This window comes from Drosophila tropicalis, unplaced genomic scaffold (assembly GCF_018151085.1).
Source record: "Drosophila tropicalis isolate 14030-0801.00 unplaced genomic scaffold, ASM1815108v1 contig_805, whole genome shotgun sequence".
NCBI lineage: Eukaryota > Metazoa > Arthropoda > Insecta > Diptera > Drosophilidae > Drosophila > Drosophila tropicalis.
Window position 1 is genome coordinate 2,996,748 of NW_027173295.1, and position 27,820 is coordinate 3,024,567.

A 27,820-nucleotide genomic window follows, 5' to 3' on the forward strand; every position below is an offset into this window, starting at 1 on the left:
GTTTAATGCGGGCAACTGGAGCTTGGGCCCGGTGCTGGGATACGGTTATTTCTTAGCTTTTTCTTTCTAGCCCCCATTCGGGGAGCCCATTTGTATGCAAGCTCACGAAATCCTCGACCGAAAAACTTATAACCCAACCGTGTTGTAAGTTTAGTTTAATAGTTGCTCGCATATGGGAGGGAGGAGAATGTGAGCGAGGAAAAGTGAGACGGAGATAGAGATAGAGAGAGAGAGAGAGAGAGTGAGAGTTTTTCCAACTCTAGTCGCGTCGCGTTTTAATGCAAATTAAAACGTTGCCGGCGCCAAAAAGTTGTTCGTGCTCCATCATTTTGTCGCGTCAAAGATTAAATTGAGCTGGCAGTTGGCAGCTAGGGGTATCCTCAACTTTTTCCTTACATTAAGTCACTGGGCGAGCAAATGGCTGTTTTCCTTAATTTTTTCGTCGCTTTATTTATCCTCCCTCCCCCCCCCCATTCACCTTCTCTTGATCCCAGCTCCAGCATGTTCGTTTTTATTTATTTTTCTTCATTTTTTTTTTTTTTTTTTTTTTGGCAATTTGTTGCTAAACAAAGGCAGTAAAAGACAAGTAAAATGTGTAAAAGGGTTGGCCATAAACTCAACTCGGCTATCTGAGAGTAAACCATTAAGCCAAGCCTAATTATTCGGTATTTTTGAGGGATAAGATGACACAAGGGGCAAGGTGCACTACAAGTTTTGAGATGCCGTGACCAAATGTAATCAGTAAATTTCCCATGTTTCAACTGCAATTTCAAATTAGGAAAATTGGTAATAAAATCGTTGAAAGAGTCTGCATAAAATTACAGAATGAGTAAAATTAGCATTTGAATGAAAAATAATTTCCTGTGACTTGTTAATTTGAATGGTTAACTTATTAATAGAGAACGAAGTGACTTCTTCTATCATCCTTCGAATTGACTTTCGTTTTCCGATAGATTTTAAGTTTTCTGTACTTTCAGTCTTAAAGTTTTAAGCTAAGCTATTTAATTTTTGAATTTTTAAATCGTTTTTCTAATCTGACCTAGATGCAAAGAAATTAAATATTGAAAGTAAATTCAAATTGAAATGATTTATCTCACATTTTCCTCACATTATCTGCCATACATATACATTTACGCAAAAGTATTCCTTTGTCTTTGTCTTAGTCTTTACCTTTGTCGTTGGCTTTGACTTTGGCATTTTGGTTTATGCGGTTATTTGCCATGCTCCGGTGAATGGATGGGGGGAGAAATGGCCAACAAAAACCAAAAAATAGTCTATTTGCATTGCCCTGCCATTGGTTCGGCATGGTGGTTTTTTTGGTAAGAGACTTTGGAGACCTTGTCTATGCTCCTTGTCTGCGGTTTGTGTCTTGTTATCCTGCTTACCTAGCTCCATCATTTTGCTTGATTCTGTTGGCATTGTTGCTGCTTCTGTTAATTTCTGTCTACTGTTCCCTGTGCAACTTAATTGAATTATTTGTGCTGTCGAGCCTTGACATCCAGTTACCTCTCTAGGTTCCCGTTTCGTCTGTGACAGCTGCTCTAATTAGTTGGGCCAAAGCCTGAAGGCGTTTAATTAGTTCTAGGGCGTCGAAGAGGCTGATAGAAAGAGTAAGAGAGAGTAACGAGAGAGAGAGAGAGAGAGAGAGTGTGTGGCATTGGTTGTGCAGAATTGAGGTAAACCGCGGTAGGGTTAAGCTGCTTAACGCTGAGAGAGAGTCATTAAGTTGGCAGCCATCTATTATGGCCAAGTGTCTTTGGCTTGGCTCTAATAAAATTGAATTGCTAACAAGCTAGACAAGTTAGGCATCGGAATTGGCACCGGCATCGGCATCAGCATTTGGGCAAAAAAAAAAAAAACACCCTTCACTCACAATCAGAGCATTTAAATTAATTTCACGTGCCTTTCTATATTTCTCCTTGTTCTCGTATCGTGTTGTGCTACCCAATTTAACGTTTCGACGAATCAGCGTTTTTTTTTCCATCTCTTTTTATGATTGTCTAGTCTAGTCATTCAGTACCAACGCTTTGGCTATTCATCCAGCGTGTCATTCTGCGTGTTGCCTAGGCTCCCTTTGGGTTAATATGGCAAGTGCTTACCCCCAGGGGAATTGTAAAGGAATCTGTTGCTTGCGCCTACTCAGGGATGATCAGCTAAAGACACAGTGACTTGACTTGATTCACAACGTCACATTTAACTGAAATTAATGATATTTACAAGTTAAATTATTTGTAATCTCTCATTTGCTGCTTATTCTTAACGAATGTTTTTAAATATAATCGAAAGAATTCTCAACAAGTAGATCATTCTAAGAGGAAACATTTCAGGCTTAAGTCCCTTTTAAGTTGTGATCACGTCATAGGAATCGGGACATGTTCATTTAACTGCGACATCGGAGGCGAATGTAAGTGTGTGTGTCTTAGCAGCTTGTTATTGACTTTATTTCCCGCCCAGTCTGCTGATTGTTTGGCAGCTGCTTGTCATGCCATTTATCTGTGAACCGAAAAAAAAGAAGGCAAATGCGCTAGAGGAGAGCCATAGAGACAGAGAGAAGGCATCGACTGCCATAAACACGTCGCACACGTATGCGCCATTTTAAAAATGGCGTCAGCTTCACTTCCGTTGGCAATGATTTTACTTTTTCGGCGACTGCATTTGAATTCAATTGAATTGAGGAGAATTACATGGCAACAGCTAGGCGATACGATGCTTATGAAGTCGTTAGCATCCACCATGCTGCCATCCCAGTCTTCCTCCTCCGCCATCAACGGCCCACTTAGCAGAGGCGAGTGATTTCCTACCTCCTGGCCCACTGTCAGCAATATTGTCAGCACATCGTTGAAAATAATTGCCGGAAATACAAAAGGAAGACGGGCACACAAAATGAAATCAAATCGATGGAATAGATTTCCAATTTTATTAAGGAAGCACCAAAAGGAGAAAGCAGATTTCTTTGGCTTGATTTGGCTTACGTGGCGTATACTCAACGATAATTAATTACGCCTTCTAGATGTGTGTGTGTGTGTCGTATGCTTGTGTGTGTGAATGAGGATGTGCCTTGAGTGGCTTCCCCATTTCAATTGTCCCTTGATGGCGCCATTGGTTCATTGGCCTGGCCTGGCCTTGCGAATGCGACTATAAATACCAACTGGCCAATGCAGGATAGTCACATTCATTCGCAGGATTCCTTGCCAAGTAGAATGGCCACATTGCATTTGCTGGTCTGCTTCTCGACATTTATACTGATCGCCAACGCTTTGGAATTAACTCCACAGCTTCTGAGTGCCGCCGTCTCCTCAGCTGGTAATGATCTTAAAACGAAGCCCACATTTCCCTTTCCCCTCGACGAAGAAGTCGAGGGTATAGAGCTGCCCATCGAAGTGCCCCAAACCGTGGACAACGAGGAGGTGAATGAGGTGCCAACGATCAAAGCTCAGCCTCACCATTCCATGCCACCAGCCTGGATAACATTCGCCGATGAACCAGCTCCCCCAGCCCCGCCACCAAAACAGCTGCGTCTCACCGGCAAGTCGGCCTTCATCAAGCTGCCACCAGGCATGGGCCATCACAAGCATTCCCATGGACATGGTGGCTCCCACAGCTATGGCTCGTGTTCCATAGAGATAACCAGCAAGGTGCCAGGCATCTGCTCACCCATGCGCATTGGCATTGGCAGCCAATGCATATCCGGCGAATATATGGAGTTCTATACGGCTCCGCATTGCGCCAACTTTTAAATTAAAGAAAATAAAACCAAAAACACAAAACGTAGGCTAAAGAGGCCATTAGAGGAGAAAGAGTGCGACTACCTGATTCGAATTTTTTTCTTGTTACATCTTTCTTTTTATTATTACCTATTATTATACTATTGAAATGTCCGACAAGAAAATGCAGAAAACAACAATCAGCGACATTTCCATAAATAAATATGTATATTTACTATAAATTTCTGAGTCATGAGATCGTCTGTTTTTCTTTTCAATGGGTTGAAACTTAGATAAAGTGAAAAAAAAAAATACATTAACTTAACATTAACACTAAATATAACTCACTAATTTAAATTAGTCATGGCTTATTATAATTTCTTGCAAATATGTATACTAACTTTCAGCAAGAGTTAATTTAATGCCTTGGTCTTTGAATTACAGTAGTGGTCACCAATCTATGACACTTTTAGTTTTCGCACTTTAGTTCTGATTTTCTTGGCTCCCAACTAACTTGATGAACGACGAAGGCCACTTAATAAAGGATATTTTTAGACAAAAGTCTTCACATATTCTTCATCTTTTGCTTTGCCATGCGTACGAACCTTTGAAGGGTTCAAATGTATTATTCGACGAAAAATTTGAATCACTTTCTTTGGTGTTTTAAGGTAAAAAACACTTTAGAAAAAACTTCAATGGTTTCCAAAGGAAATGGAGCTAAATTTAAGGTATATTGTTTAACTAAGTTTAGCTACATCTACAACTTCTTCAAAATGTCTTGAAAATTTACCGAAACTGTGATTCTTTATGTAGAAATAAAGGCCAATGCTAAGATAGCCTTTGAATTCAGTTTCATTAGGTTATTTGGGACCCAAAAAGAAGTCCGAACTAAAGTCCAAAAGGGAATATGTTCAAAATTATTGACCACCACTGTCTTATATTATCGAATTGTTGTTGTTTTTGGTCAGAATAATTTAATCTTTTGATATATCTGCTCCATTCTTTCATTGGGATTCACTTAATTAAACAAAAAAAAAAAAAAAAAAAACTTAATTTATTTATATGCCAATAAAGTGGCATATTGGATTATAATTTCAAGGGACTATTCACATTTCAGTATGGGGATTTCGTTGAATTAAGGTCATCCCGGACAAAATCCTTTCTTTTATCCTTTGATCAAGTATTTTTCCTAGTAATTTTTTGGCACTATTAATTGATTGGGTTTTTTTCACCGTTTTAAGTTTGAACTATCTCAACTTTGGCCAGATTGTTGGTTTAGCTGGCTTGACACCTGGAATCGAGGAGGAATTACCAATTGCCACACACTGACCACCAAATATTTCGACTAGCTGATGAGCCTTAAAGAAGGGAGCTCGTTTCCATTGCGAGGGTCCCACACGATCCATATGATCGTAGATTAGGCCATTGACATCCATTGCTCGAAATTGTTCGAGCATTTGTTCATCGGCCAAATCGTTGCCCCATAGAAAGACAACTTGTTGTTGATCCAGGCCAAGGTTAACCAGTTCCTGTTTGACCAAAAAGTTCTCCACATGCAACGCGGTGCCAAGTACTTCGGCAGATTCAGCAAAATTCACAGCCTGAAGAAAACTTTGAGTTCGCAGATCCATATAGGGATCCCAGATATTTGATCGTCCAATGCTCATGAGGAGGACGGGGAATATCTGCTGCTTGAGCCGCACCATTGTGCAAATATCAACATCAAAGCTGCTGAAAACTATAGGCCTGCCACAACCAAAGCGTATGGTAGTCTGTAGGATGCGATCCACGTAGACGTTTTTATTGTGGGTCTGTGTCGATTCCAAGACACCGGACGCCATAAGTTGAGGCCATTTTATTTCCACCAAAAGACCCAGCGATTTTGGCAGACTCTCGTAAACTTCCGATAGTTTGGGAAAGATTCTTTGGGCTTGAGTGACATCTTTGACATTCAAATGCGTGTACTCCTGTAGGGACCAACGGCGAAGTATAAAGACTCGACTGGCTTTCAGCTCTTTGTAGGTGAGATCTCTTATCAGCACATAGTGCAAGTCGAAACGATCCTGTATGAGATGATCTTTGCGAGCTGTATAGAAACCAAATCCGTGCCACACAATGGGCACATAGTCTTTGGTTAATTGCACATCCAATTGAACCATATCTCCCTTATGCTCCACCACACTGAGGAAACTCTCAATGGTATTTTCAGTAAATTTGGTATTCGTTTGATAATAACTGGCCCCTAGACCACGATGGCCTATGTCCATGGTGGGCCAATTATTGGGCCAATACTGTTGGAAACTGGCACGTAAATTGCTTAGCTCGACTTGTGGCATGGGTTGGACTACCAAATAGGGTAACATTAGCTGACCAATGCCCAGGGGACTTTCAAACGCCGACAATATGGGCAATTGTAGTATACCACGACTGCCCTTAATTTGATCGGGAAAGATGAAGACCTCGCCCAGTGAGTGTTTGGGCTCCTTGGCTTGATATATGGACAGACGAAAGGTATTTCTGGTACTCAACGATTGATAGATGCGATAGATCACAATGTTTCCAGGACTATAGCGCACACCCAACTGCGATTGTAAATGGAATGCTGACTTATTGTAGACATATCTGGATATTTCGATTCTAGCGTTATCCAAAACATTCAACGGGGTTAAAAGCAATCGGAATTTGGCATTACTCGTCAGGCCATCTACTGTTATATGCTGATCCCATATGAATTTCAATTCAATAACATATTCACTTTCAAGCCAACCTTGTTCGACCCTTAGACCACCACCCTCGGATCGTGGATAGGCTTCACCAAAGATATCCAAGCCGGGTGAACGATAAATCTCATAGGTTTGCAACATTCTGGCCACCTGTTGTCCCTCCCAGCGTCTGAGGACTCTTTCCCCTTCAGAATTTTTGGTATAGATAACATAGCGATAGTAGAAACGCTGGGTGGCACATATCCAGACTCGTAGATACCATTTTGTTCTGGCTGCATTTTGCTCCTTCATTGGCAAAGCCTTCTCCAGACGCCAGTGTCCGAGAGCCGTATGATCGCCACTCACCGCTATAGACTCATCTGGCGACAGTTTCATATTATTCTTCAATTCCAAATTGAATATACGAAAGAGTGGGACACATATGAAACTTCTGGCCATAATCTGGGTGGACTCCGATTGCTCATCGTCAAAGATCTTGAAGGCCTCCAATTGCTTGGGGGTATAGACAAACGATCCATTCAACTCCAATTGGCTGCTGGACAAAGGCAGCAGCAACAGCAACAATATGCTAATTGATTTTAACACATTCGACACAAAAGTTCGATACATTTTTTCTTCATTCCAAAAATATGTCGTGGTAGCCATATCATCGCGTCAACCGAAACAAGTTTTCTTCTTTCTGTTGTTGGTTTGGTATGGTTTTTCGAATATTTTTGTTGTTTGGTGTTTCTTTATTTATATCTTTTTTACTTAAATTTGTTGAGACTTTTAGAGAGGTAGAGAGCGCGAGTGAGAGATGATGCGAAAACCAATACCGAACCGGGGGCAACTTGACCCAACGATGACAATCAACTGAATGAAAGAATTTCTTAATGCTCAGCTTGGTTTTGTCTTTCCAAAAAACGTCAGCTGAGACCGTTTTGGGACTTTGGAGTAGCTTGACTTACAAATATCTTAACAACTAATTGGTTTGCCTGATGAAGTCACATAGAAATCACCGTGGCCGGAGATGGTCAAGCGAAATGTGAGCAACAGAGAAAATGGAAATGAATAAAAATCTAAAAACAAAATAAACAGATAACTAAGCTTAACTTTAAAGAGAGCTTAGAGTATATTTAATTCGACTGCATACAGATTGGTTTCTCTCTTTTCTGATGATTTTCACGCTTCAATCACTCATCTCCTGTTGTCTTCTCTTTTGTTTTCTTCTCTTCTCTGTCTGTCTGTCTGTGTGTGCGTTTCTTTTGGTCATTCGCATATTTTGACCAAATTTGGCATATGCTAATTTTGTTTTATTTAACGTAAAGAAAGTTTGCCTCTCCTCCGCCTTCTGGGGCATCTTCAACTCCAGTGAGAGGTCTCGAGATACGATTACACATGCAGATAGTTTTGTATCTCTCAGATATTTTCGTTCACAACAAGCGGCTTGATATAATGGGGATTGTAATCCAAATGCATATATTTGGAAAGATGCCAACGTTGCAGTGGCTTCATTGGATCGCTTCGATTCTGACAGGTTTGCCTGTCGATCAGTTTGAAACTCTTTCGCGCTAACTTCACAGACTTGAGGTAATCATCAATGCGCTTTAGCGTTTCCTGTGTGGGATCTCTGACTCGCGTGTAGATAGCCATCTGATGACGAAACCAGGGAAGCGAACAATGGAGCTCGATGGCATAATTATCATAGTCCGACATGGTGATGCGTGTCCAATAGAGATCCACTGCAAATACATATATTAATAAGTCAATGGATGATTGATTGATTGGCGGATTCACACGGATGAACAGAAACTCACATTGCTCGAATAAGCATAGTTTGCTAGCCTCCGGATTGGTGCCATATATCCACCATAAGCCCGCGATCTATTAATTTAAATGACCAAACCAATAACTCGATATTAACCATTTTTTTGTGTTCTCTTATCGATTTTCTCACCTTTTTCCTGTCCACGGGGAACTCTTTGTAGAGACATTTCCAGCCCGAAATGTAATCAAACCACAAAAATGGTACTAAGCTCAGACTCAGCATCATTTTCATCTTCATCAACGAATGCAAATGAGTTGGATTTGTGTCTCCATAATTGACCATAAAGTAAGCTGAAGATTTTAGGCCTCTTGTAAGTCAAGCCATTTGTTTCTCTCTCCTTCACTCTTTGCCTGTTCTTTTTTACGGTCAATAAAAATTTTTTCATGGCGGCTTTTACATTTCGTCATGGGGCTATCAAGTTGTAAGCATTTCAAAAATTTTCTACAGGTGGAGCAAACGGCAAACTCAAAATGCAAAGGTTGATTCAGAGTTGGATTGAAAGTAGAACAAGTTTTTATTCTGTGCTTTGGTGCTTTTAAAATTTAGGCAAATATTTGTATTTATATTGAAAAGCGTTTATGTTTTTAAATTGTTAGGAAAATATTCTTATTACATCAAATTTAAGTTGCATTTCATTGTTATCAGGTTGTTGCTAGATATTTGAGATAGGATTTTAACACTTTAACTTGGTATATATCCTATATATATATCCTTGTAATCAGCAACCGATCTGAATTAAAAAATGTAATTAGAACACTCTCGACTTAAGAAACTGTTGAAATATCTAAAATACATATTTTATTTTTAGCTTTTTATTACCTTTAACTATTGCTCTTTTTAAATCCTTTCTTTGCCATTAGCAATTAAAACTTATTTAGCAAAAAGTTCACATTTATTGCTTTCTTTAATATCAAAACTCTCAAATCGTTTCTTATCTTTTGCTTCAATATATAGCCAAGTATTTTAATTTTTTGATATTCTTAACGTTTTTGATGTAGTATATATAATTCCCTTTTTTTTTTTTTGAAAAGATCCATTCAATCCATTCGTTTTGGTTATAAAAATATGAAAATAAAAAAATATATATCAAAGAAGCTAACTTCGATTGTACCAAAGTTTCCATATGTATCCTTGTAATCTCATCTTGAAGGGGATAATCATCCATCCGCTCTACTAAACAATCCAAAAAGGACTATTCCAAACTATTCACCTTGTCTTCTTCATTTCATCAAATGGCTAAGTGCCTTTGTGCCAATTGATGGCTTTCCATGAGAAGTAACAGATCAGTTTTTACTAAAGTTCTGTTTAGCTATTTTAGTTGCTCTATCCACTTTACTCATGTAGCTAATATTTGAATTATATAAAGTGTATATACTAATTCTCATATTTAAATCAAGAAGTTCTTTTTTGCACACTTAGCCCATGTCTTACATGTAGGACATTTGGTAGTTCAATTGGATTCAATTTCGTCCGATCAAAGCCAACACAGACAAACGAATGCCGATCAATTTGATTTTACCCTCTGCAAGGGCATAAAAATACATTTATATAGTTTTCTTTTATAAATAAATAAATCTTTCTTTGTTTTATTCACCCGTTTTGCTTTTTTTGCTTTTCTTTTGAATATGTGAAACGTTTTAAGTTTAGTGCAAAAAAAAAAAATAAAACACATATTAAAAATTATTGTACATAGTTTTGTATAAATATTGTATCGGCAATTTGTTTATCAATTAACAATATTCTGCATTGAAGCATAGAAAAATATTTCTGCTTAATTTTTGTTTGTTGCCCAGGTATTTATGTATTTCTCTTTTTCTTTAGGTATTTCTTGTTGTGGTTCTTTACGCTTTCTTCACCATTGTCTTTTTCGCTACTTAAATTTGATTTTTTGTTCGGGGAACTCCAATGCCATTTGGAGGGGGTCCCCCGTCCATATGGATGTGAGGGACCCCCGAGGTGCCATGTTAATTGAACATTTGCTCCGTTCATTAAAATGTTTTTGTGTATATTAATGGTATTTGGTTACCCCATTTCTTTGTCTCATCTTTCCCATCTTGGTTGGTGTGTGTTTCTTTTCTTTTTCTTCTTTCTTCTTAGTTTTCTTAACAATTAAAAGTTTTAGTTACAACTACCCTCCCGATGATTCCCCTGTGTCATTAGATCCTACATTGCGCCTCGAATTCCTTTAGCAGAGCCGGCGAATTGAAGAAGGCCCTTTGCTTGCCCTCGGGCATAAAGAGATCACTTCGATCGTAGCACGTGGCTGTCGCTCCGATTTTTGTAAAGTACTTGACTCTCTCCTTGGAATTGCAGTCATCACCCCAGATGACAGCAATCTGTCCCTGATCCTTGGCCTGTTGCAACATTTGGGCGGCATTTTCGTGCAGGAAGTCCTCGGCATGCGGCGCCGTGCCAGCCAATTCGAAGGCCTGAGCATTATTGATGGCCGCCATGAAGTTCCGGGTTCTCAGGTCATTGAATGGCTGCCATTTCTTCGTCTCTCCTTGGGTCAAGAACATCACAGGGAATATATTTTGCTTGAATCTCAGCATGGTGCACATATCCGCATCAAAGCTGGAGAATATAATCGGTCGGCCGCAACCGAGACGTATCACCAGGTGTAGTACACGATCGGCAAAGAAATTCTTATCGATGGTCTGCTCTGCCTCGGAGCCGCCACCATTGCGTCGCTGTGGCCATTTGATCTCGACATCAATGCCCAGGGATTTGGGCAACTGCACCAACACCTCCTCAAGCCGCGGGAAGATGCGATGCTCGGGACGCGGCTCAGCATTGTGGGAGGGATATTCTCGCACCTCCCTTCCATTGATCACAGAGAAGATGCGCAGACGCTTGAGCAGCTCATAGTTGATGTCCTTGATCAGCACATATTCTAGTTGCTCGGGCTTCGTGATCTGCTTGCCGGGCGGCGCAGTTCGAAGACCGAAATCATGATAGATCACCGGTATGCCATCAGCAGTTAGATGGACATCGAGCTCAATCATATCGGCATGATGCTCATGGGCACTCAGAAATGAGGCAATTGTGTTCTCACGTTCGATCGGAGCCTCGGCAATGTAACTCTTGCCATTACCACGATGACCCACATCGAGATTTGGCCACGATTTGGGCCAATAATGAGCATAGGTGGTCTTGAAATCCAATGCTGAATATTGATACGGCTGCACAAGGACATAGGGTAAACGCAGACGGGCTAGCGTCTCTTGGGAATCTTTGGACGACTTAATGTGCAACTGAAGCAATCCCTCGCTGCCGTTCATTTCGGCACTGGCCAGACTAGCACTGCCCAGCAGCTCGTTGGCCATGTTGTAGCAATCCAAGCGGAATCTCTGTGTCATTACCTTCTCCAGAGGCAACGTTATGTGAAAGATCACAATGTCATTCTTTGTGTAGGGCACTCCGAAGACAGGCTGCTCCTGCAATTGGCTTCTGCCATACTCCTGCTTGGTATACTCCACTTTCAGGCCTGCTGTCTGCTCCACTGGCACCACCTTCAATTGTACATGCTGTGGATCGAACGTCTCGATATCATGAACTTGAAACATTTTCTCAGCATTGAATTTCAATTGAACAATCACTTCATGATTGAGCCATCCGCGATGAACCTGCTGGGTCTCTGAGGTAATGCCAAATACATCTAACTGACTGCACGACAACTCCGTACAAGGACCCAATGATCTTGGCTTGAAATGTGTTTCCCAGCGGCGTATCTGCTTATTGCCAGCATCATCCTCCACATAGACAAAGTAACGATATTCCAACTGACGACACGACTGCAGAAGGACTGTAGTCTGCCAGCTAAAATCATCCTGGCCACGCTCGAGGGGCACACAGCGGGATAGCTGCCATTCGCCCAATGCCTTAACATCGCCAGTCAGGGCCAGTTGCTCATCTTTGGCCAATGGTTTCTCCAATCTCACATTGAATTGCCTCTGTGTTGGCTTACAGGTGGTGATGGTTGCACTTGCCTCCAATAGTTCATTGCCAGTTCCATAATTGAGGGTAGCAGCTGCTGCACACTGTAATAAGGCAAAGCCAAGGATTAGTATGGAGCCAGACATGGTCAGATCTCAACTGAATGCAATGTCCAAAGAAATCTCATCTAATATATATACCCCGATAGACTGAGATTAAACATTGACCCCTTGCGGATTTCATTTCACCCTGATAAGAGAGATGCTAGCCTGTCTTTAGGCACGAGATGTAGTTGTAGCTACTACATTGCCCCCACTCCTCTCTCTGTCTCTCTTTTTTCCAACCATCCTCTTGACTCTATCTTGTTCAATTATAGAAATGAAAACAGGTTCACGCGATAAGCAGCACGCGTTTTTATTTGCCTCAAAAACTAACTGCAAACAACATCACGTGTTCTTTGAAATTTTTACCTAATTTCATACACAAAAACCAGTTTTCAAATACAAATTGAAACACAAACAACAAAACTGGTGGCATTAATCTAATAACTAATAATATAATTTGAGCTTTGTTTGTTTGTTGAACTCAAGTGTAATTAATTTATAGTTTTTAATCTATAATCTCGTCTTGTTTTGTTTTGCTTCTTTTTTTTCTCAATTTGTTTTCTGCTCTTTCACAGATAAGCCACATTAATTTGTATATAGGAAATGAGTATATAATGCAATTTTTGTTTTTTGCTGATTATTGAAAAACCAAACTAGGAGGCATATATATTTTCTAAATAAGCAAATTTCATATAAACATTTCAATAATTGTTTATCTCTTTCTCTCTTGTAAGCCTCAATTAGGTCTTGGGATTATATGTCGACAAATGTTGTTCAATAATATGAGTTTATTTATTTTTTTTTCTACTCAAATCCATAAAAATTATAATCGGACTTTGACTCTTTCTTAATGACTTCCCTTCCAAATAGCTTATTGTCTCTTGAATTCTATTAAACTACTGATTTATATAATCTGCTGATAGATTTATGATAATTATTCAAACATTTCTAGTCACTAATTGTAAATCGTAAATGTCATCATAAATTATTGAGGATAAGATAAGCTTTCATTTGGAATCATATGTCACATATGTAGGTATTGGGTATCGTATAATTGAAATTGGAATTCGTGCAAGTTCATAAACCTAAACAATGTCAAGTTTCGTCTAGCCCCCCCTACACACACACCATCATCAAACACATGATTATATTAAATTCCAAAAATATTCTCAGGTTTTCTTACGAATTCTTCAACGTATTATACCTTTGTATTGTAAAATGCTTGTAATATGCCGCACAATTGTCGTTTGGTTTGACGATTTGTATTGGTGTTGTTGTTGTTGTTGCTGATGATGCAACAACAGCTGCTGCTGCTGGTGCTGCTGCTGCTGCGAATTCTATTGCTTTCTAGTAGCCTCCTAGTATACCTGCCGCCTCGTAACAATAACAAAACTTTATGTAAGTAAATAGAACCCATAAATTATATATAGAAATTATCGTTTTTATAGACACTTCAATATCAAGAAAGAACAAAATCACAAATATCACGTGTTGGAATTCAACTAAAACATATATATTATGCTACACCCACGTACTTGTTGTATCTGACCAACAGTTCTCAACGATCTGAGATCAAAAATTGCCTCCACCTACTGCCTTGGCAACATACCAAAAAAAAACAAAACCAAATTGTAGTTTTTGTTCTAGGTGAGGCGGCGAATAGAAGAAGAAAACAAAAAACAGAGGTCCAGGTTAACTTCGGCCGCCCAATACTTTGTATACCCTTACAAGTTTTTTGGTCACTCTTCCCGTTTTGCATCAAAAGGTATCCAATCTTTATCAAATTTGATACACTCGTTAATAAGTTTATAAAACTAACAAATATTAATTTTTATGACAATAGTTTAGAAAATAATAAAGTTATTGAGAAAAGACACCGTTCGTTACTTTGCCATTTGTATGGGAGCTATATGATAAGGTCCATCCCGGCTGAATCTGCTTCAATACGTCGCTCTCCTCTTCGGACGGACGTATCCGTATGGAATAGACGAACATGGCTATATGAATTCTTCTATGCGTTGCACACTTCTGACCAAAATGAATATACTCTTTCTGCAAGGGTATAAGAAACGCATAGACACTAAAAGTCGCGTGTTCTGATGAAATTTTGTAGTTGCGAGTTTTGGGCATATGATCAGCAGGGCGGGCAAGTAGTGGGGTAAGGCATAGTTTTTCCTTATAGATTTTTTTTTTTTCGTGTTTTGTTTACGTCAATCCGATAATTGGTAATTTTGAACGCGTTTCCGAGGCGTTTTGCTAGCGTTTTGTGGCGAGTTCTTGGCACAATTAGCAGGGTAACCTTGCCAAATGATACCATTTTGTATGTGTGTATGTGGGGGGAGGGAAAACGGGAGCCAGGGGAAGAGGGCTAACTACTAAGATATGTAACAACTATTTACTTTCCGGTTTTCAATTTCTTTGCTAATTTCCGTATTGAAACTTTGAGGAGTGTTGAACGTGTTCTAGTGGGAAAACGCAGGCGCTCTCTTAGTCTCTCCCTCTCTCTCTCTCTATCGTTTTGCCTGTAATCATATGTTTTTTGTTTTGGGAAATTTCAAAGTCGTTGAAAAGCTCTAAATATGTTTGGACAGCGCGCCCCAAAACTAGAGCTTTTATTGCAATGCGAATCAGGTTGAATTCTCTTATCAATCATTGACCATAATCTGCTTACGTTCATAAGATTTACAAGTACCCTTTGATATATGTATGTATATATATATATTGTTTTATTGTTTATTGAATTTGTAAATCAACTGATAATCTAATCAGTCATCGTACTCGAGATGTGACTTAAGATGGCATGTGGCTAATAGTTTTTGGGCCTTGGTAACAACTACTACTAACAGGTTTCGTTTCTGTTTGTGAAAAGCTTTTCTCAGCAAACTCCCTTTTTAAGGCGAGAGAAGACGTGAGTCACGTGAACCGCCTTTTTGCAACATGTGGCATTTTGGAGCTGTTGAGAAGCTTTTACTACCACTAGACTAGAAAACACCGAACAGAGGCGTGTCTAAACGTTAGCAAGGGGTAGGGTTACATATCGTATTTAAAGTTTGTTTTTTATGAAAATATTCCAGTTTTCAGTTTCAAATGACATCATGCCAACTAGAAAAGGCAAGAGCAACAACAACAACAACGACAACACCAACAAAAAGGGGGGCAGGTCTGACCCTGAGATATTTTTTGAGAATTTTTTTGATTTTGAAAATAGTTTCCTGTGTCTGTGCTTGTGTGTCTCGACACGAGGCAGCAATTTTTGCTTTCTACATTTAATTCAAATAAAATAAGAAGAAGAAGAAAAAAACTATATTGATTTTTCTTAAGAGCCAAAAACAAACAATAATAATTGCATAAAACAACGAGTCAACGAGACATGCAAATGTCTCTGATGTCAGGCAACCAAGCGACCTTCAGACCACCCAAAAAGTCAAAGCTCAGACATTTCGACCGACAGACGGACAGTCGGTTCGTCAATAGTACAGTGCCTAATCACTTAAGACATAATCATTGAATCACTTTAGCGCTTTATAATTACATTTTGCATGTGCTCATCCGGACTTTGAGCATCCAACGGAGTCAGCAGCATTGGCACAGACATCTTGATTGAGTTATATAGTATGTAGGTATATATATTTATGTTAAAGTGTTTTAAACAAATAAAACAACAACAAAAAAAAAAAAAAATCAAATTCAAATTATATCACAGTTTAATTTAGGTTGTTTTTGGTTGAATTATCAAAAAAATTTGTTTTGTTTTTGTTTTGCACTACGCGACGTATGCGCAATATTTTGTTACTTTTCTCAGGCAAGCATTTTTCTTGTGTCTGTATGTGTGTGTGTAAGAGAAACTCTTAACAAAATTCACTTTACTCTTGTATATATCCTTTCTGGAGGATATTTATTTGGTTATTTTAAAGTTTTTTGCTTGTTCAATTTCTGTGGAAATTAAGGACGTTCCGGACGGTCCAACGTTGCAGTCGCAACTGTTTTCAGCGCTTTTGTTGTGCGCGCAATTTAAACGATTTCTTTTTATCGAATCCAAATGAGTTGCCGTTGAGCTTTTTTTCGTTTTTGTTTTTGTTCGTTTTCTTTGTGAAGAGACCCACCGACCGACCAAGCGGCCGACCAAGCAAACCAACCTAACCGACAGAGGAACAACAACGATGTTGTTGATTTGTTTTGGTTTTTCAACAAAAACTTGGGGGTACAGTTGCGGCTTTGGGCTTTTCTGTTCAAAATGTTGTTGGCCTCAAGCAGCAGCAGCCGCAGCGGAGCACCAGGCGAGTGGAAATAACAAAAACGATAATATTGTATAAATATTATTAAGAGAGCCAGAGAGAAGTAACAAAGAGCGAGAGAGTGAGAGGAAGGGCAGGTGAATTTTAGTTTTTAATCGAATTTGCAATGCTCTGGATTCTTAATCAAATCTGAACCATTAAATTCAATTAACATCGATTCCATAGATAAACTAAACAAATAGTCAACAAAAAATTAACACTCAAGTCAATCCATTCCATTCATGGAAATTCTTTAATTTAGACTAAGAGATTAGGAGATTATTGCTATTTTTTTAGGAATCTATTGAGAAGATCCCTCCGCCAAGTTCTCTGGAAGTTGTGAATACGGAAACAGTCTCACGACTTGGCTCATATCGTAATCTATATGCGTTTAAGCAAAAATCAGAGAGCAAAGTCCATTTTGTGTGTTCAGGGTCCTTTGTCACCTTATGGCAATATCTTCATAGAGATGATTGCTCCTTTTTATAAAGAGACTTCAAGTTTTGCGTCATGCTATACAAAATAATGCTACTCGGCAAAAGCTTTGGCTGTGAAACAGATGACAACACAAGATTCGCATGAAAGAGGGCAGGAGATGGAGGAGGAAGAGGAGGAGGGTCCCCAACTAACAACAGTGCCATGCCATGCCACGAGGCCGCTTTGCTTAACGAAAACGTGTTGGTCGTGTGCAGCTGTCAGGCATTGTATGGGGCCGACGATGTTACGCACGTGAAGACTCTTTTTTTTTTTTTTGTGTTGTTGTTTGTATTTTTTATGTTTTATTTATTCTCTCGTACTCTTTGGTGTATATATGTATGTATATATATTATTTTCTGGGGCGTCAACATCGCCGAGCCTTCGTCACACAGTTTTTTTGTGTCGGGAAAGCTCACTTGTCGCTTAATTCGGGGAGCCCCCTCTTTCTCTCTCTCTCTCTCTCTCTCTGTGTGTGTTGTTGTTGGCAAACCGGTTTAGTTCGGTTAGTTGTTTTCCTTGTTGTTTTGTTTACATCTTATTCGACATGCTTACCCACACACACACACTCTATTCCGTTTGATAAGAAACTGTTAACTATATATTTTTGGGTGTATATCTAATGTTTCGTTGGATCAAGGGGGGAAAGCTTTTCACTTGTCATGTTGTGTTGGTGCGCAAATCGTACAAAGCTTTTACTTCGGTCAAGGTCTTTTTTGTCAGCCTTTCCCCTCCACGCCCCCAATGCGCCATGTGCTACCCAATGATCGCAAAGACCCAATTAGGCCCTAAGTAGCCAACTTAAGCCAAACATATGACTTGTTTGCCAACTCTGCGTCCTTCAATTTCACTTTCACTTTCAAATATTACCTCTAACTTTTTGAGCAAATATTAATATGGCTCTCTCTCTCTCTCTCTCTTTCAGGCAGGATCATTGCTTTAACAATATCTAATACCAACAATCTCTACGTTTGGACGTTATGGCCTAAAGGGCCACTGTTTATTCACATGTTCGTTTAACAAAAAAAAAATTGCGTGGTCGTCGTTGCTAGGCGCATTTTTTTTTTTTTTTGATTGTGAGGTGAGGTGAAATCATTTCTACATACTTTCTTTTGTCCATGTGTGTGAGAGTGTGCTTTGTATACTTTTGTTTTTTGATTTATTGTTATTACGAACTGTTCTAGCAACATTCCGCTTATTATACACTTTCGAGAAGAACAATAATTTCCAACTCGGAGACCACCTTGAACATGTACATATGTATACTTAAGATGATCATCTACTCTGCTCATTATAAAACTGATGCGTCAAATCCTTTAAAAATGTCATTTCAAATCGCATTCTATACTCTTGGGAACAGCAATCTGTTGGAGACTTGTAATTGTTCCTCTAGAGAACTCTATCTTATCTCCAAAGTCATCAAATCGCGGCCATAATCAAGTTGATAAACTGATATTATGGTTTATTAAGTATACGCATGTTGCTCTTAAGTTTTAAAGAAGGTTATAACTTTTAATTGAATGGGTTGATTAAAGTGTATTCAATACTTCGTTGCAGGCGATCATATAAGACCCATAAGCTATATGTTTTATTTATTTGTTTTTGTTGTTATAAAAAACAACAAAAAAAACGCCTCATCGGGTCCAAAGTACAGTTGCCAATACTAATATTAGCTATTTTTGAATATCTAACGGCCAAAGCTTTTTATTTATTTATTTTTTTTTTGGTTAGCCGCGCCCCTTTTGGAAGGCAACTTTAGCTAGCATATTCTAATTGATTTCAATATTATGTTGTCTTCGTGTTCTCAGTCACGTTAGAATGTTTTCCTATGTTGTGATTTGTGGGCCAGCAAAAAAAAAATAAAAACATATAAATAAGAAAACAAAAATATTGTTGTTTATTGTTTTTGTTTATAGCCAGATAAACAGCTGATGTGCTTGCTTTTGTTGTTGTTGATTACAACGCGTTGGGGAAATAGAAAAGCTTTACAAAATGGAACCTTGCAAACGTCGCAATCAACAATTTTGTTTGTACAAGATAAGCCATAGAAGAAGAGAACTGTAAACAACAGCACAACTCATAAGATATACTCATTAGTAGTACAACATTGTGTAACATATAAATTATAGATTGCCAAACGATCGTTGAACAAAACCGGAAGTAAATAATAATCCACCGAACTTTGTATACTCTCCCGCCCACTGTGTGTGACATAGCTAATTGCGTTTTCATTCCGTGTGTATGCTCTTTGTTGCCAAGACTCTTACCTCATAAGATCTTTTATCTAGAGACTTATCGCTCAATACTTATTTAAAATCCGTAATACATTTATATTTGTTATCTTTATCTTAATTATATGTTGATGTTGATCTGACTTCGACATCTCTGCGAACAATTTGGATCGTATATTCTATATCATATCGATATAATCAATTTTAATATAGAAAATTTGACACAAATAACAAATAATATATAGAGACAGATATACCCTCTCTAAGGGTAAACGATAAATACGTAAACAGCATACAAATTTATTTGGCCAACATTCTCCTTGAATACATACATACATAGGTATATTCACAGCAACAACAGTCAGAAATTTAAGAAAAATCGCGATTGAACTTTGTTCTCAATCCAGTTAGTTGTCGTTTTTGAAAAGTAATTCTAATTTTGTTTTGTTTTTCGTACAGTTTAGTTGTAGTCTCAGACACGCTTTATTATTGTCAATGGATATTTAAAGCTCAGTTCAGTTAACTTATTATCTAATTGTGGAATATGGAATACAATTCTCATACCTGTTCAGACATGATCAATGAACGTTGCTTTGTTTGCCCTTGACTCAGGTGGTGGGAGGGCGTTGGACTTGAAGTGAACTTCTCTCACTGATATATAAATATATATTGTATTTTTTATGTTCCGTTTTTTTTTGTGTTATTTGGTTTTTAAAGATTCCACTTTGTGTTATTGGTTCTTCGATATTTGTGTTGTGCGAAACTCGTTTGCATTGGCACTTTTCTTTCTTATCACGCACAAAATCCAAAGAGAACTAATAATGATGATGATCTTCTCACTTCTGATGTTACAACTAAATAGGAAGTCAGCTTTTGTGTCGCACCAGACATCCGCACAGAGTAGCGTAAATAGAATTAAATCAATTTAAAACAATAAAAGTCGAAGCGGCCGCAGCACAAAGAGACAATGATGAACGACATAATATAACACATCAGCAGATAAGATGTGAGTGAGAGACAGCGATAGTGAGTGTAAGAGTAAAAGAGAGCGAGAGAGAGACAGAGCCAGCGAAAGATCAGAAACCTGAAAGAGATTATTGTAAGAGATTAGTCTAAGGAAAACGTATTTCATATTTTAAGCGCCAAACTGTACCACAATCTCACACGTCAAATTGCGTCTGGGGTAACTGCGCCTGCTGATTCTGTCTCTTTGATGTCTGCCTCACTGATTGAATTTGGGTTTTCGTCTGCCTGTGAATCTGCATCTGCTTTTGCATCTCGTCTTGTCTCACGCTCGAATAGAATAACCAATTCCGTGTGAGCTGTGTGCGGAAACATATCGACTGCCAGAGCCGTTTTTGGATAGAAGGGTTCTCCCTTATATTGCTTGGATTCCGGACGAGCTAACTCAATGAAATTTCTTTTGGCAATATGAGGATTACAAGAGACATAGACCAGGCGTGTGATGGCGCTTGCTGATCTTATGGCGGCAATAGAACGATTATCTGTAAAAACAAAGGAATAAACTATTAGGTGAGAAACATTCATCAACATTTATTTTAAAAGGGAACTTACGCAACCCAGCTCTGGGTGGATCCACTATGGCAATTAGATCACATTTTTTGCCCGCTGCTTGATCATACAAGGCTTCATGCACCATACTCTTGATGAAATCATCAGCATTGCCAGTAAAGAATTTACAATTCTTGATCCCATTCGCCTCGGCATTGAATTCGGCATCTTTAATGGCATCTGGAACAATTTCCACTCCGAGAACCTGCTTACAATGCTTAGCAAAAGATAAAGCTATGGTCCCAGTGCCACAGCAAATATCCAGGACAGTGGAATCTTTTGTGGGCGCTGCCAAATCGATGGCTTTTTGATATAAAACATTTGCTCCTTCTGTATTAATTTGAAAGAAAGCCAATGGGCTAATGCGGAATTGCAGTCCCTGTATACTATCTGTGATGTGTGTGGATCCCAGTAGATGCTCAACTGGATTTACCATTTGGCCAGCCTCACGATGCTTCACATCCTGATAGTAGAGTGAAGAGCATTTGTAGGGGGAGTTCTGATCGACTTGTTGTTCGTAAAAGGTTTTCAATTCCTCTTTCAGTTCATGCTGCTCTGTCTCACTCAGATTCGAGGAATATACCCCAGCTACAAGCATTAGTTCATGCGCGGAGTTTGAATAGCGTACCATCAATTGACGAAAATGTCCCACATTGCCGACAGGATTGAATGGCAAGAATTTTGATTGCCTCACCAGACATTGGAAACTCTCCGCTGCCCATTTCGCAGCGTCCGGCAAATGGGGCAACTGCTGAACCTCAGCCACTTCAACGGATCCATCACTGTAGCTGCCTAAGCGAAAGCCAACGACAATTTCTCCATTGCTGTTTTTGCCCACGGTAAATTCATTTTTATTACGATAACCATTTATAGTGGTTGATGGTATAACTCCTTCGAATTTAAAGTTATCCAAATGTGGCTTGGCCTGCGGATTAACTTTTCTCAGTTCCTGGGTGTACTTCTTAAGTAGACTGGACATTTCCTCTGTTTTCGTTTGTAATTGGTCTTCATAGGGCAATGCGGCTAGGGGACAGGTGGCTTCCACTGCTGTCTTTCGTCTTTTGGGTTGACCTGAATTATTGGCTTCGTCTTCAGCTCTGCGTTTATGTAGGGGATCTGCTGATGCTTTGGCTTCAAAAGCTTTCAATATTCTTCCCTTCCATTTGTAGCCATTAAGTGTGTCTAGGGCACGTTCCTGGTCTGCTTTGGTGCGAAAGCAAACAAACGCAAATTCCTTGCGGGTTGGCGACTTAATTTTGGTCATGTCTAGCTTCAGGGTGTTCTTCAAGAGTTTTTTGAATTCCTAAACAGCAAAGTTTAAACTATTTTTAATCGTCACTCAAATATATGTATAGTATTTCTTTCTTACCCCAATACCAAAGTAGCCCATATTCTTTACTTCGATCTTATAGATTTCCGAGGTAAATTCATTTCGATCCAGATAGGCGTATTGCTGGCCCTCCTCATCACCGGCACCGGCAACGGGTTTTGACTCCGGCTCAACTGATTCTTTCTCATTATTGTGTTGCTGTTCCAATGGTTCACTTTGTTCGTCTTCCTCAGAGTCTACTACAATTGTCCCCAATTTTAAAGTAGTCTCCTGATTTTCCATTTCGACAAATATTAATTTAAAACATAAACAAAACACGTGCGCCAAAAGAGCGAGAAGGAAAGCTATAGTTCAGTACAGCGTTGCCACCTACCTGAGTGCTGTTTACTTTAACAGCATCATTTGCGAGTAACTGTAACAATAACAGAATGCTGTTAAATTTAACAGCATCATTTGCGAGCACCGAGTGCGCCAAATTTGAATTTTAAGTTCACTCTACCGCCGGAACTACCTGCTCGGTACAAGAAGTAATTTTAAAATAAAAAATTGTGTATATATATATTTTTTTAGATAAACTTCTGATACTATTCTAATTAACACTCATCAACCTCTTTAAAGCGCTCCAAGGCCTGACCTAAAATTCGTTGACGTTCTTGTAGCAATTCCTCCATTTCTGTTTCGTACTTCATTATATTTCCTATTTCAGTCAGCAAATCAGCAGCCTGTCTAAGTTTCGCCTCACATTCTGTGGCCTCATTCTCTGGCACTCGCATTGCCTGTGCCACTAACGCCTCTTCCAAATCGATTAACAAATTGCCACGAAATATGCTCCAGCCACCATCAAAGATATCCGCCAATTTAAGTAAATCTTCACAGAGTTGTACTTTTCGTTTAAGGTTATCCTCCGTGAGTTCTGCCAGGACGATATTGGTTTATTTTTCTCCTTGGCATCTATTCCTACTTACCATCCATCGAAAATCCTGGTGCATTGCCATAGAGCTGGGTTAGGGCATATTTCACTTGGAGCACATGGGTATTCGTCTCGTGCAAATCTATGCGATGACGATAGATAAAGTCCTCCAAAGCAGTGGGTGTGCTCTTGTCCAATGACTCAATCTCCAACTGCAGTTGATTGTCAATGGTGATGATTTCTTTGGCACTCTTCTTCACATTGCACAGTTGACATTTCCACGGTGATGAATTTTGTAACGGATTCAGGGGAATAATCTAAAGAAAAGAAATCATATTGAGTCTCTCTACCCATACAAATGTAGAGGATTATCCTCCTACCTTGCCTGCCTTACACTTTAGGCACATTTGGGCTGCTGCAAAGGTTCCCAACTCACTGGGATCACTGCATCGTTGGCATGAGCAGTCAAAGCATTTGGCTTGTCTCAGATGAAGTCGCCTTTGTATGGTACTCCTCAGGGGTTGGGTATATGAGATGTTTAGTATCTCACCCTTGCTAATGGCACGCTTGGCCAGGAATATAATATTCATGTCATCATCGAAACGATGTCGCATATTTGGTACACAATCGTGGGAGATCATTGCCGCCCCAGGGTACAGGGCTCTCACTTTCCTACGCTCCTTAGGCTGTCGCACCTCAAAGGTGTTTGTGTCCAGAATGGCGGCAATGCGTAAAATTTCCATTTCCGACCATTCTCTCAGACCCAGAACAGTTTTAATAAAGGTAATTAAATTGGCACGCAACACTTGATACAACGGAGTTTCGAGTCGTTCTTTCAGATGATCTTCCAGCGAGAAGAGGCGCGCGAAATCCTCGGGCCGGGACGTTTTCAAGAGCATACAACGTAACAGCATAATCACACAATAGGCCGACTCCTTGCGCTCCTGATTCTGATCCTGGTCGGGATGGAAATTAATTTTCGATTGGAAATTACTCTGAGCCATCAGTTGACATTCACCCCGATGATGGGGCGATTGTTCACATTCCTTGCCACACAGCGGCCAGGTACACGAGGAGCACTTGTAATAGTTCATCGACTTGACCGGAGCCACAATATTTCGATGACAGCCCAGACAAATGGGCGCCGACGCCACTTTGGGGCCCACAACCAAGGGTGCTTCTCTCAGGATCTGTTCGCCAATCTTAATATCTCGCGTGGCTCGCAAATGTCTGCCCAGCATTTCATTGCTAGCCACCTCATAGCACTTGCATTCCCTTTTGTGACCCTTCTTCCAATGCTCCTTCTGATGCTCTCGACTGCAATAGACAACGCTCTTGCAGGCGGCACATATCTGCGAGGCACGAGCCTGACAAAATGCACAATTGGTCAAAGATGATGGCATCTTTGTGAAGAGGCAGAATTCAATGAATAATATGGAAGATGCTGATTCTGGGACCTGCTGTTTGCGTAATGCATGCGAACTGTTCACAAGAAAAGAAAAAAATAAAACGAATCACTCTGTTTGTGTGTGTCTCGGACAAATTTTCTTTTGTGTCTGCCAAATGCGAGACGATCGAGCATACATACGCTCCGTCTCCGTCTCCGGTTCAAGTTGTCCGATCCGATCTCTAGCGTCTCTTGTCACATGGCGCACGACAGCCATTTATTATTAGAATTCTCTGTGTCTTTTTGTTGTTATATTTTGTTTAGTTGTTTTTGCTACTCCCATGGACGGATCCATAGTGGGTCTCTGGTCTGTCTCTGTTTTTGTCTCTGGGAGCCAAGAACAATACATAATTTGTTGGCTCATCCAATGGCATTTTAAAGTTCTCTATGCCAGAAAGCTTTCGTTTGCTCAATGTTCTCTAGTCTCTTGTCAAAGCGAATCCCAATTAGCTGCTGACATTATAGAAAAAACAAATGGATTTTGAAATGTCTTTCGAATTGGCCGATTTGTAATTGATTGGAATATTTCAATATTCCTTATAAAGAGAAGAAGTTCAACAATTTTGACATTTTTTTTCTCCCATTTTGGAATTTGGAATATTTTTAAGAGTTTATTTGAAAGATTTTCAAAATATAAAGAAAAAGAGAATGAAATGTTTTTGTTTTTTCATTTTAGCAATTCAATAATTTATTTATTTATTTAGTATTTCTCATAAATTTTCTATATATATAATTATTCATATGCAATTAATTAATATATTGATTAATTGGAAATCAGTCTTTTTTATTTAAATAAGAGTTAAATGCATTTTCATTTTCATTTTTTTGTTTGTTTTTGTGCTTGTTTTGTTGCTTGATTTTGTTGATTAATTGTTTGTTTGTTTGTTTGTTTGATTAATGGATGAATAGAAACAAAAATAAGGAAATATAATAAAAGAAAACAAAAACAAAATCAAAAAAAAAAAAAAGTTAATAATACAAGTAAATTGAACTACAGTTTGCGTGTGTGTGTGTGTGGTGTGTGTGTGAGTGTGTGTGTGATTTTTGTTTTTAGTTTTGCATTTTTCTTGTCTTCTTTTTGTAGTTGGAGTTTCAAAATTAATAATAATAATAATAAAAAAAAAGCATGTATATATATATTAATAGTATCTAGTTGTTAAATTAATTTAAATTTACATAATAATCATTTATATATAGACAAAAATGTTGCTCTCTCTCTCTCTCTCTTTCTCTCTGTGAAGCGGGGCAATAAAATTTTCATTATTATAGACAACAATTTCTCAATCAGTAAATTTTTACTTTTACTTTTAATAATTTTTCGTAATATTTGTTTTGTTTTCAATATTTTTATCCTCTTTTCAATAATTTCCACTAAATCATATAGTTTATATTGATTTTGCTTTGTGTATAGTTGATTTTTACATTGACAAACGACAAAACAGACAGCAACACAGAAAACATTGAGGCAACATGTTGCTGATATGTGTGTTGCTGAAACATGTTGCTAGTGTAATTGGCAAAGCAAAGCGATCGAATTCGAATGTTGCTAAAGGCAGAAAGGCGCAGAAAAAGCTATCAAGATTAGATTAATGTTGCGTTTTCTTTTTGTTTTTCTTTTTATTATTATTTAATTAACCAAGTTTGTCCCTTAGATAATTTGGGTAAAACAATTGGAGAGGATTTCGGTTTTGTTTGCATATTTCGAGGAACTAACTGACTACTCTCTCTCTCTCTCTCTCTCTCTCTCTCTTTGTTGCATGCAATTTACAATAAACAAAATCCATGTTTCCTCTGCTTAATAATTATTCTTTCAACCTTATGTGCTTGGAAAATACAAGTTCTAATATCGTTTTCTTTACTTTTCAGTTCCTTGATGCTAAATTCCCATTTTAATTACAATTTGCTCTACATTATTAAATAGATTCTTTCTCTTAAAAAAAAAAAAAAAAAAAATTAAATTAAACATAATTAATTATAATCATTTGAAGCAACATTTGAGTTTAGTTTTGCCCCTTATTCGTGTGTATGTACTCTTAGACATTCTGCTGTTCCTTAAAATGATGATAGTGATGATGTATATGCTCATGGACATAACGATGAATCATGGAACTGGAGGCGCTGGTGTCCAACTCAATATCGGCCGTGTCTATATCTAAATTTGCCTGTTTGCCGACCTCGGTGACAGCCTCGGCCACTGCCTCACCGACAACATCGTCATCATCATCGTTCAGATCGATCAAGGTATCGGTACTGACCACCACTTTGCTGGGCGTACTGCTGGTCATATTCATGGGTGGACTCGGTGGCATATCCTCCTCTTCGCTTGCCAGCAGATGGGCACATTCTAAGGCATCGCCATAGATTTTGTTAGCACCACCACCCCCACTCCCACCCGAACTAGTTGAATTCGAATTGGAGGTGGAGGTGAGTGGTCGCAGATCAGATTCCTTTAGATGATGCTGCAGTTGTTGCTGCTGCTGGTGATGCTGCTGCTGTTGCTTCAGTTGCTTACGGCGCTGCTCTCGTTCCTTTTGCTGCAGTTGCTCACTCAGTTTGGCATAGATGAGATTGCCATAGTTCTTGTAGTCCTTGCTTGATCTGGACGATGTTGTTGGCTGTTGATGATGATGCTCCAATCTTTGATAGCCCTGCTGCAGTGTCTTATTGTGGTGTTGTGTCTGCTTTTTGGGTATGGGCTGAACGGTGGCCACATTCGTGGGCGTCGATGATGTCGGCGGTGGTGAATGCCCATGGCCAGCTCCACAGATGGTGGCATGCAAAAAGGAATCATAGCCGCAAAGATTCAGCTTGTTGTGCCCGTTTTGTTGCTGGGCAGCCAACACGGCCGGATTAATGGCCAGCTGTTGATGGTAAATGGGTATGTGCGGTTGGGGATGGTCGTGTTGCTGATGGCTTGTTGTTGCTGGCGGTGGTGGTGGTGGTGTTGGCTGTAGTGGTGGTGCTGCTGCTGTTGTTGCTACTGCAGCAGCCTCGATGGTGGCCGGAGCTGGCTGGACCGCCATTAATGGCGGCACTAGCGGCGGCGGCGGCGGCGGTGAAGGTGTGCAATTGGGTGGGCTGCAACTGAGCGGTGACTGGCCGTTGACTGGACCCACACCCGGACACGGTACCGTAACTGTTCCCGCTGTTATATTGCTGCTGCTGTGGTTGGCAATTAGCGTAGGTATTTTCGAGCCCGTATTGCAACGTTGGCGTTGTTGTTGTTGTTGTGCTGCCGGTTGCCGTATGGGACTCACATTGGCTTGGGGTTTTCTGCGTTGAAAACGAAAAAAAAAGGAAGAAAATTG

General features: G+C 39.3%; 7 protein-coding genes across 10 annotated transcripts in view; 1 reads left to right on the forward strand and 6 right to left on the reverse strand.

Moving 5' to 3' along the window:
• Positions 1 to 3,185: 3,185 nt before the first annotated feature.
• LOC137579970 (uncharacterized) lies at positions 3,186 to 3,957 on the forward strand. The gene has a single exon (XM_068293883.1). It carries the CDS (start codon positions 3,201 to 3,203, stop codon positions 3,735 to 3,737), a length of 537 nt encoding a protein of 178 aa, XP_068149984.1. The 5' UTR covers positions 3,186 to 3,200; the 3' UTR covers positions 3,738 to 3,957.
• Positions 3,958 to 4,700: 743 nt separating this feature from the next.
• Positions 4,701 to 7,036, reverse strand: LOC137580018 (glycerophosphocholine phosphodiesterase GPCPD1). Its single transcript, XM_068293938.1, has one exon. It carries the CDS (start codon positions 7,034 to 7,036, stop codon positions 4,952 to 4,954), a length of 2,085 nt encoding a protein of 694 aa, XP_068150039.1. The 3' UTR covers positions 4,701 to 4,951.
• Positions 7,037 to 7,401: 365 nt separating this feature from the next.
• LOC137580032 (uncharacterized) lies at positions 7,402 to 8,567 on the reverse strand. Its single transcript, XM_068293951.1, has 3 exons — positions 8,364 to 8,567; positions 8,224 to 8,290; positions 7,402 to 8,148 (listed from the first exon to the last, which is right to left on the reverse strand). The coding sequence occupies exons 1-3, from the start codon at positions 8,514 to 8,516 to the stop codon at positions 7,826 to 7,828; spliced, it is 543 nt and encodes a 180-aa protein (XP_068150052.1). The 5' UTR covers positions 8,517 to 8,567; the 3' UTR covers positions 7,402 to 7,825.
• A 150-nt stretch (positions 8,568 to 8,717) lies between these two features.
• LOC137580093 (glycerophosphocholine phosphodiesterase GPCPD1) lies at positions 8,718 to 19,953 on the reverse strand. Of its 4 annotated transcripts, none has more exons than XM_068294007.1 (2): positions 19,818 to 19,953; positions 8,718 to 12,274 (listed from the first exon to the last, which is right to left on the reverse strand). In XM_068294007.1, exons 1-2 carry the CDS (start codon positions 19,827 to 19,829, stop codon positions 10,391 to 10,393), a joined length of 1,896 nt encoding a protein of 631 aa, XP_068150108.1. In that variant the 5' UTR covers positions 19,830 to 19,953; the 3' UTR covers positions 8,718 to 10,390. The 4 variants fall into 4 exon arrangements, with proteins under 4 accessions (XP_068150108.1, XP_068150107.1, XP_068150105.1 ...); XM_068294006.1 differs by lacking the exon at positions 19,818 to 19,953 and adding an exon at positions 15,807 to 16,250; XM_068294004.1 differs by lacking the exon at positions 19,818 to 19,953 and adding an exon at positions 14,162 to 14,284.
• On the reverse strand, positions 19,534 to 22,497 carry LOC137580095 (tRNA (uracil-5-)-methyltransferase homolog A). Its single transcript, XM_068294008.1, has 4 exons — positions 22,195 to 22,497; positions 20,829 to 22,128; positions 20,407 to 20,758; positions 19,534 to 20,337 (listed from the first exon to the last, which is right to left on the reverse strand). The coding sequence occupies exons 1-3, from the start codon at positions 22,435 to 22,437 to the stop codon at positions 20,421 to 20,423; spliced, it is 1,881 nt and encodes a 626-aa protein (XP_068150109.1). The 5' UTR covers positions 22,438 to 22,497; the 3' UTR covers positions 19,534 to 20,337; positions 20,407 to 20,420.
• Positions 22,498 to 22,686: 189 nt separating this feature from the next.
• Positions 22,687 to 25,111, reverse strand: SmydA-2 (SET and MYND domain containing, arthropod-specific, member 2). The gene is made up of 3 exons (XM_068294009.1): positions 23,446 to 25,111; positions 23,121 to 23,382; positions 22,687 to 23,068 (listed from the first exon to the last, which is right to left on the reverse strand). The coding sequence occupies exons 1-3, from the start codon at positions 24,466 to 24,468 to the stop codon at positions 22,749 to 22,751; spliced, it is 1,605 nt and encodes a 534-aa protein (XP_068150110.1). The 5' UTR covers positions 24,469 to 25,111; the 3' UTR covers positions 22,687 to 22,748.
• Positions 25,112 to 26,109: 998 nt separating this feature from the next.
• The window catches only part of nkd (naked cuticle), a 51,345-nt gene continuing 49,634 nt past the window's right edge, over positions 26,110 to 27,820 (reverse strand). Inside the window, exon 6 of the mRNA XM_068293871.1 lies at positions 26,110 to 27,785. Coding sequence (XP_068149972.1) covers positions 26,546 to 27,785 — 1,240 coding nt within the window. The 3' untranslated portion in view covers positions 26,110 to 26,545. The remainder of the gene's footprint in view (positions 27,786 to 27,820) is intronic.